This window comes from Stegastes partitus, unplaced genomic scaffold (assembly GCF_000690725.1).
Source record: "Stegastes partitus isolate 25-593 unplaced genomic scaffold, Stegastes_partitus-1.0.2 Scaffold1028, whole genome shotgun sequence".
Classification (NCBI taxonomy): domain Eukaryota; kingdom Metazoa; phylum Chordata; class Actinopteri; family Pomacentridae; genus Stegastes; species Stegastes partitus.
In genome coordinates, this window is record NW_007578759.1 from 254675 (window position 1) to 264410 (window position 9736).

Genomic DNA, 9736 nt, shown 5'->3' on the forward strand with positions numbered 1-9736 from the left:
TGTGTGTGTGTGTGTGTGTGTGTGTGTGTGAGGATGTCGGCTGTGGTTTCTTTCATCCTAAATCTTGTTTGCTAGTAAAGCTTAATGCAGACGGTGCATCTGATCAAATGTCTCAGCCCAAACATCAGCATGGTACCAGGTACCGGTGCTCCTCCTCCACCTCTCCATTACCTGCTAACCTTCTAAACAAACCCTGGTCCCTGAGACTGCTGCTGCATCTCTACTAGATGGGAAAACACATTAGGAATTACACTTCCAGCAGCACAGAAAATGCTGATGGGAATCCATATTTTCTGCTTACTTTCCATTTTCTTTGGCATAAAGCTGTGAGTGAGCCTGAAACAACAATGTGTGAGGGAGACATTAGGGTGATGGAGAGAAAGGTGGGGACGGCTGATCTACACATAAACCTGCACACCACACACACCCAGAGTTACCCCACGCAGCTGATCACGTGCTCTCATCTGCATAATGTTCTAGAGGCGGGGCTGAGCTTCAGGGCATGCTGAGGGATCCAGTACCGGACTGGTTCAAGTTAGTTAATCTAAACCAAGACAAGCCCTGTCTGTCCTACACATGTAAAAACACAGAAACTAAACAGATATCGATCCTCTTAGCAAACAAGAAGTAAAGTACCATAAATGTGCATCCCATAATATGGCTAGCAGCTGTTGTGAGGTGAAGAGAGACATGAACTGTATAGCAGGTATGTAATGGGACAGAAACATTCACAGGTAAGTACTTCTGGTTTACATCCATGTTCAATGCAGTGGGCAGAAATAAAGACAAACATTTGGGTCATGTAATGAAAATCGCTAGCTAGTGAATTCTTACTGTAGCAGTGAGACTCTGGCATTCTGTACTATTGATAAGAGAGAAACAGTCAGCACATCTTCATGCATGGTAGGGCTCTGAGCTGTCTGTTCAAATAAATAGAAAAAATGCATCACCTGGTTCACCGCCAACATCCGACTCAAGCTTAAGAATTTCCAGTCTGGGAGTCAAGACAGGAATAGACCTCTGACAGTAAGTGTCTGGATCGCAGCTCATTGGGAGGAATACACATACGACTACAATACACAAAGATATCACACACATAGACGTACACGGATGTGCTGTGTCTTCTGTCTGATGCCCCACGTTCACAGATTAGCCAGATAACTTATGTGGATCAGGGGAACAAAACAAGCTAATGCAAGGTGAGTGCGTACAGAACATATGCAATCAGAACACAATCGGATCAGTCGGACCACATCCAAGCCCAGTGTAAACACAATCTGTACAGCGCAACGTCAGCTCTGCCTCTTCCTCCCAACTAAAACAATGCAAAGCAGAGCTACAGCTAGCAGCATCAGGTCACCAGTGGAGCAGTAACTAGAACACATCCAGCCTCCCTGACCTGGGATGCACCATGTCTGTTGATCAGGCAGCCCACTCAATACTCCCATTTGCATATTGCATATTGAGATGTGATTAGAGTGCAGGCAGAATTCAGAGAACCACAATACATTTTAATAGCAGGTGTAAATGCAAAGACTGATGGATCAGAAGTCATCCAGATAATGTATCCTGATACAGATCACATGTTCACACCAGATGCAAATGAGGCCTAAAGGATCCAGACCCACATTGATCCACAGCTGCCACATAAATATCACCTCAAACTCTTGCAGCACATTTTCTCCAGCGCATCACTGGAGCGTATTTCATCCCGGGTTTTTTCTAAACTGTATTTCTGACCTCTGTCTTCAGCAGACCTCAAATATCTTCTGTTTTCTTTGTGGTTCTAAACCTAAAGCCAGGCAGTCTGAGTCTGCCTACAGTAAAACACTCATCTGGGATTAGGAGCCATTTATTCATCTCAGCTCAGTAATACTATGAGAGCCTCGCTTCAGAATCCAATGAATATTTCACACTTTCATTTCATATGCAATCTCTGGTGCTCAGAAGTGCGCACTGCCGGGTATCATTCTGTACAGTTTATTTCTGTGTGCGTGCATGTGTGTGTGGGTCTGTGTGTATCTCACCATGTGTGTGTTTTAGGGGAATTAGAGTTAGGCCCTTTATTTGATCCCACTGTTGAAATGTGTATTTTATAGGATTCATGAGCTTTTATATTTGATTCCAGGGCTGCATTTGATGGTTCAACATACAGTGTGTTCTGTGCAGTCGGACTGCATTCGGAGGACTTTACCAAAAAGCATCACTATCTGTTTGAAATGAGTAGCAGAGAGAGCGTTCAGAACAAAGCTATGACAAAATGCAAATCAGTTCTGTGTACAGTGTGCATCTCCAGCTAGCCTCCCCACAGTCACATTCACTTATCTTGATAACCTCCACACAGAAACCTGTTGGACCAGCTTTAAGTCGGGACCTGCTATGCAAATGATGACACACGTATTTAACGGTTCTTACCTCTGACTGCTGGTGACTCTGTGTGTTTAACATCAACCCTTCACTCAGTTCTTCATCAACCTCTCAGCAGTAGACCACCGCTCCCTTCAGCTCTTCAGGACATCTTCTAACCACATCTTCATCTCACAAGTCAATGGAGACCAAAACCAAACCAAAGGAAACTAAATCGTTGTAAATATGCACCTATTGGCTCCATGTTCCTCATTACAACTTCATAAAGTCATAATACATCAGCTGTAATTGGCTCATATCCACTGATACCAGATGGGAAAAATAACTGCCCCCTGGTGGTTCTGTGCCCCTCCCACCCAGTCAAGCTGCAGTTTACATCTATGTGTGCTCACGCTCATGTTGTACCGACTGAAGCGTGTAGACCTGGTTTGTGTTCCCATACTGTGGTTGTCTTTGGATTCCCTATGAGCAAGCAGACAGAGGGAAGGAACCAAAATAAAATAAAAATAAACCCTCCTCTATCCTTAAATCCAACACTTGTCCCAGAGATATTCCAGAGATATAAGACCGGGACTGACGGACGACCTGAGAACCTCGTATCTCCATCCATGCTGGCACAGAGGCATCGACATGCAGCCTGAAGCCACCTGTTTTTATTGGCTGTCTCCTGGAACCAAAGAATGATGATTCCACGTCTATAAAACATGGAGCACTGCGTAGTGTCCATGCCACAGACACAGCTCTTTGCAGTTTCATTGTGGTACTACTGAGAGGAAACACAGCACACTGATGCAGAGCCTCAGATGAAACGGTGGCGGGGTTTAAACGCACTAAAAATATGACCGGGTTTGGGCACAATCCTGGAATTAGCCAAACAAACACATTAAATGCGCCTTTCCTTCTACTGATGTGTGGCTGTAAAACCAGGGCAGTGAGCATCCACTACTCCAACTGTAACGTCTCCACATAAAACCCGTCACAAACACGATTACAGTGGCACAGCGCTGGCGACGAGCAGCCACCAGCAGGACCAGTGCAGGCTGCTCTCTGAAACCCTCCAAAACCATGGCAACAGTAATCCCCCAGGTCAGTGGCTGGTCTCCTGACTCCTTTATTGCTCCTGTCACTGAGTCACATGGCCCCCAGGCTGTGGCTTAGCGTGTCATGTAGCCACCCCGCTCTGACACATGGAGGCACATCAGGAACATGAAGTCAGCATAGAGAAGAAAGACGGATTTCTAAAAATGTCATGTGTGGATATCGCTTTCTGCAGCGGAGATAATTCTCATTGGTCATATTTCTACAAACTTTGTTGAGCTGAAAACACTCGACGAGATCAGAAGCTGTTCTCGTTTCACTGGAGCTGCAGTCACAGTGGGAGAAACGTCTTGACCACAGAATCTAAAACCAATGATTTTCTTGACGTGAGCAGAACAACGGAGGCCTGAGAAAGAGCAATGCTTCCCAGCGGTTCTCGCAGCGTTGGGAGGAATTGCCAACTACAGCAACTTTGTTCTTAATTAGTTGAGAGAATTTCTGCAGTATTTATACATCCTTAAAGGCAAACAGTGTGAGCCCAGGACAGGGATATACGCTGTACTTTACATTTTATAGCCAGCAGCTTCTTCAACTTTTTCTAACTGTGACCCAAATGAAAAATTCAGTTCACCATAGGACACGGGCTCATTAAAACATGTTGACACTGTTTTAATGTGCAAAGCCACCGAGAGAGGGCCCAGGATTCATTCAGGGTCCTAAACCACGGCTCAGAAAGTCCTCAATCTGGGCCGTTCATCACACTGTAATAATGCCAGAGTACAAAACAGATCTTCCCAAAGGGTTAAATGAAAAATGGTACTTTCCTCAGGGGGGAAATAAGAAGAATGGGGAATTTATGGATTGGATTTGCCTCAAGTCTTCAGAAGTGAATTGCTAATGACACTGCCTGATGCTGAAGGCAAGTTAAAACCTTTACCTTTGAATTTTGCTCGAGAGGCAATATTCTATCCAAAGGAGTGGCTGATAGGCCACTGCAGCACCGTACTCTGGAGGGTGAACACACACACACACACACACACACACACACCCTCTCAAAGCACACACAGTGCTATGTGACTGCTTCATATGTATAAATCAGACGATCATATGCGCTATATGAGAACACTGAAGGGACTCATTTACATACACAGCTCTTGTAGTTCCATGCAGAGCTGCTTGGTCTTTGCATTGCAGTGACTACAAACTAACTTCACATGTTATTCAAGAAAACACACCTTCAGTGACTGCTGGCGGTCGGCTCACCTGCATGTCATTTTACAGACAGTAAAACCCATCTCAGTACTCAGCAGAAACAGAACCGTGCACGCTCACCTTGTCCTTGTCTTCTACCAGATCGCTGAGAATGTCATCAGGGTCCAGAATCCCTCCGTCGCAGTATTCAACGTGGTGGGTCCGAACCAAGAAGTCTCCCTCCTATAATACACAACACAACCGTTGAAAATCAGCAGTTTGTGAACAGATCCATCAGCAGCTGATCCCTCTTCTCAGCAGAACACGTTCCTGGTTTTTAATAACTGCTTCCATGCTTTCTCATCAGGATTTCGATCGCACCACAGCACAGAGACTGCTCGTGTTAAGATCCTGGATGACACAGGAAACTAAAAAAGACAGAGAAGTCTCAGTCTTGGTGTTGTTGGAGCTCTGGAGACAGGTTTCACACAGTCAACTGAAATAAGGACAGGGCCTGTTTACATCAGGAATCACACATCTGGATGAACCAAACTGAATTCTCAGATTGTGGAAAACAACCAAAAATCTCACCAGAGTTATGCAGATACCAAAATGTCCCGTTAGCGAAACAGCTTTTTAAAGTCAAAGCAGAATGATTTAAAGGTAATGAGACACAAAGACCACAGACTGAGTCAGATGTCTTGGCGTAGTTTTTGTCATTAACATTTAGACAATTACAAACCAGCCTACGATGTCCTTCAGAATAAACCAAGAGTTAAAGGTATCATGTCTCAGGAGGACTGAGAAAGAGCTGCGACAGGTCTCAGGAAGTTGGCCAGACAACAACAAGGGACTCCTCACTGAGCTGCTAAAATCCTCTCCAGAGCCAGAAAACAAATATCAGATTACAACAGTTTACTGATGAAAATAGTGCTGCTGCTTTATAAAGCCCTGCATGGTGTAGGGTGAGAACACACAGCTGCAGGCCCACAGCGTCAGCGCTCAGCTGGAGAAGCACCATTCATCATCTGACTCCCAGAAAACTGGAGGCTGGTTCAACTCACGCCTCTTTAAAATCAGGGTGAAGTTTTTATTGTTTGCCAAAACATACGCTTAGATTAAATACTGGACAATTCATCAGTATCTTACACTGCTATCTGACTTCTTCTATCTTATTGTTTTTATTTCTTTTAAAACCAATTGATCAATTATGTGTTTCTCAGATTGCATTGTTATTGTTTGTTACATGCTGCTGCAATGCCATTAGTGTCTGATGTAAAGCACTTTGTCTTGGTGCTACAGACATAACTTGACCTCACCATATGTCTGTTTGGTTCCTAAAACAGTGTTGGCTCATGTCACGACCACACCTTGACCATTTCCAACCATCTGCAGGTGAATGTGACTGTGTGGCAGCATTCAATATAAACCTGTACTGTTAATTGGCTGCAACATTTTCTCCATCAGCCCTCCCTTCTGCTGTCCTGTTCCCTCCCTATACGTCTGTTGTTCAGCTCCTAGCTCACAGTGAACGAGGCCACGGCATCAGAAACAAGGAGAGACAGACAGCTTCACCTGGTGGCAGGTGCACAGTGGGTGGTTGGTTTTAACTTAATAAATAAGAGTCTTTGCCAGCTATCACACATTATAATGTGGACAACCAGACAAACAATGAAGACTATACTTTCACTTATAGAGAATCTATCCAAAGCTCAACCATAAACGCTTTCCTCCTGCTCACCAGCTCCTCCTCCTCAGTCTCATTTATACAGCCTTCTCTTCTTGACTCCCCTTCTCCTTTCATCTCTGCCCTCTCCCTTGTTTTTTCCTCGTCTTTCCCTGGGTGCCTCGTACAGATTACAACTCCAGCCTGGCCTGCTCTCTCTCCCCGCTCACTCGCTCTCTCCGCTGTGTTGGGTCTGTGATTAATGACATCGACACTGTACCGGACAGCTGACTACATAGAGCTGCTTGTTCAACAACATATTGAGACAACACACACACACACACACACACACACACACACACACACACACACACAGCCTGAGGAGAGGTATGAGTCAAACACTACAGGGTGGTGCTCCATTAAATCACTCTTTCAGGGTCAGGTGCTTGTCAGTGTTTTTCAGAAACTCACATCAGGAGGAGTGTAAGATGGGACGAGGCACTCTGCGTCCCTGGGTGTGACTGCAAAGGCCAGTCCTCAGAGGAGGCGTTTTGGACATTCATCACGTGGCCGTCTCACACAACAGACCTCGATTCGATCAAACGTATTAATCCACAGGGCGACAGGCCGCTTACTGCTGCTGCTAGCTATGTGTGTCATGTCCAGCTCAGGTATTCCTACAAGCTCGCTAAATGGGATGGAAACAACCAGGACACACGCCAGAAAAGACTTTAAAATCTCTACACCTTCATCCTCACTAGGGTATCAGGGGGCAGAGTCTATCCCAGCTGACTCAGGGTGAAGGCAGGTTCACCTGGACAGGTAACCAGTCTATCACAGGGCTACACTTAGAGACAGACAACCAAGCACACTCACATTCACACCTACGGACAATTTACAATCACCAATTAACCTCAGCATGTTTCTGAACTGTGGGAGGAAGCCGGAGAACCCGGAGAGAACCCACGCTGCACGGGGAGAACATGGAGACTCCACGCAGGAAGATCCCGGGTGTCCTCACCGGGACGCCAACCGGCGACCTTCTAGCTGTGAGGCGGTGGTGCTAACCACTGATCCATCATGCAGCCCTGTAGAGAAGCAGCTGGTAAGTCAGTCCTGGTGACACACGTACTGTGAAGCTGAAACCCGGCTGTTTACCGTACATTAACGAACCCATAATTCATCAGTCGACCGATACTTGGCCCACTGGTTTATGCAATATCTGAGAGAAACACATCTCAATACAGGACGTTTGATCCTGACTTCAGTCATCCTTCACTGCCATGTGGCGCCAGCTGATGTATACAAGTCACTAGCTAAATGCTTGGCTGCTTCAGATGAAGCCTTTATTCCAAGTTAAACACAGTGCAGGTCGATAACAACAATCTTTTTCTATTCTGTCACAAAACCAGACATTTCAGTGGCTTTCAACAGTCCCTGTTACACAAGCCTGTGACGCTGTGGCTGTTCAGACTCTCATATTGTCCCTTCCTCCCTCCTTCCCTCCCGATTGGAATTCATTGTGTGACTCCACTCCAGCGCTGCCTTGGCTGACACCCAGGCCAGATGTACCAGAGGGAAACGCTCAAACATTGCGTGTACAGTGTTTTATTTTCTTCTTTGCACAGTGTTTATCTGCATTCAGTCAGTATCAGTCAGGGCTTTGGAGCATATTAACTCTGGGACAACAAGCTTTTAAGACCTGCGAGGGAAACTTTCAGAGGCACAATGTCATGTCAATAGCTTTGTGTCTTTTCTGGCCTCGGCTTTGCACATAAACCTCAGCTGCACAGTCACTACGCAAGCAGGTTGACTAAACTCTGCCAGGCTGCACGCTGTTGACAGAGAACCAGCCTCCAGAGAGGCGGATGAGGAGACGACACCGGTACCAGCTTGCTTACATTTCATTTCAGCAAATATTCTGCAAAGTGAACTCGCACGTAAGAACAACAAATCCAAGCCTGTTCTGGATGTCCACATTAGAGGCAGACCGGAGCCCCGGTACCTGGTGCTCTAACACAGCAGACTGCACCTTCTCCTTCCAATTAATACTGGACTTTACAGGTGCACAGTCCAAATGGGCCATTTATCACATTAGAACAAACCCAGTGACACAGAGTAACCCCGGGGATCTGGGACCTCACTGAAGTTCGTACGTTTCTCAGCTACTGCATCAGAACCAGGATGCTTCATCAAGTTCTGGTTCTTGTTTTGTTGCTTTGCTACCACTTTGGGCTGAAACAATCAGTCACCTGACAGCAATCTGCTGACTTTAACTACAGACATAATATAGTATTAGTCATTCATCAAGCTGCTAAAGTAATTCGTCGGTCATAAATGCTAAACTGAACGCTTTTCTCCATTTCATATAATAAATTGAACATCTGATGGATTTTAGCCGTTTGTCTGACTAAATATAAAAACTACAGGAGAGTGTGAACGGGATATTCTGCTGCTTTCATTTGACAGATCAACTGATTAATGAAGACAATAATGAGCAGACTAATCAATAACGAACATCATAGTTAGCTGCAGTCCTACATTAATCAACCATTATGAATGCATCTGCTAGAACAGCGCACCGTGTTGGTAATAAAACACCACAGCGCTCTGCCTCAGCTTCAGCCACTGGCACGTCCTAGAAAAACACTAAGACAACAGGTTTCCTGTCTGCATTTAAACCTGACGCCTGCAGACACAAACCAAGACATCAGAACTGAATCGTGTGTTTTAATTGCAGCAGGAATCAACACAGAAACACGTGGCCATAGAAGGCATCTGCAGCATTCAGCCGCCTCGGTGACCTGCTGCTGTTTTTAGGTCAACAACAACCCGCTTTGATTTCTGGTTACAGTAGGCGAGCCACACAGCTGAAAAAACAAAAGATGGGAGATTTAGAGATAAACGCCGTGAGCGCACTGATCTCATCTGATAACGTGTTCGTCAGAAATCCTGTCCCTCCAAGTCTGGCAGTTTAAAAACCTAGAGGGACACCCAGATACTGTGAGATTACAGATAAGGGCTGTAAACACGCTGATCTAATCCAAAAATCAGGGGGATTAGCAGTTAATGCAGTGTTTTGCCTGATACTGTTACAGATAATCTCGGGTAGTTTTGAGGGTATTTAACGCCCATGACATGATGTAGAAATCATTAACAGGCTGGAGTACATTCCCACAGAGTAAAAACACGGCATACAGTGTTCAGTGTGTTGAGGTATGTGTCCTCCGTCCGTTATCTGTGAACAGTCTGAGTCCGTTAGTTGACATAAGAGCTGGTATGCACGCTGCTGTCTGAACTGGACCTGCTGCACAGGTGTGGACTTTGGGACACCACACAACAGAGACCCAGGGCTCACTGTGGGTCAAACTCTGGTGCTCGTACCGTCTGCACACATGTGGAAAAACACCCGCCTCACACACTTTGAGCTGAACATTACAGGGCAGGGCAGAGGAAGTCCACTTCAGTCCAGTC

At 45.6% G+C, this 9736-nt stretch overlaps 1 protein-coding gene across 1 annotated transcript in view; it reads right to left on the bottom strand.

Annotated features, from left to right (window-relative positions):
• pard3bb (par-3 family cell polarity regulator beta b) overlaps positions 1-9736 on the bottom strand; it is a 218717-nt gene that overhangs the window by 199811 nt on the left and 9170 nt on the right. Inside the window, exon 2 of the mRNA XM_008295178.1 lies at positions 4738-4839. Coding sequence (XP_008293400.1) covers positions 4738-4839 — 102 coding nt within the window. The remainder of the gene's footprint in view (positions 1-4737; positions 4840-9736) is intronic.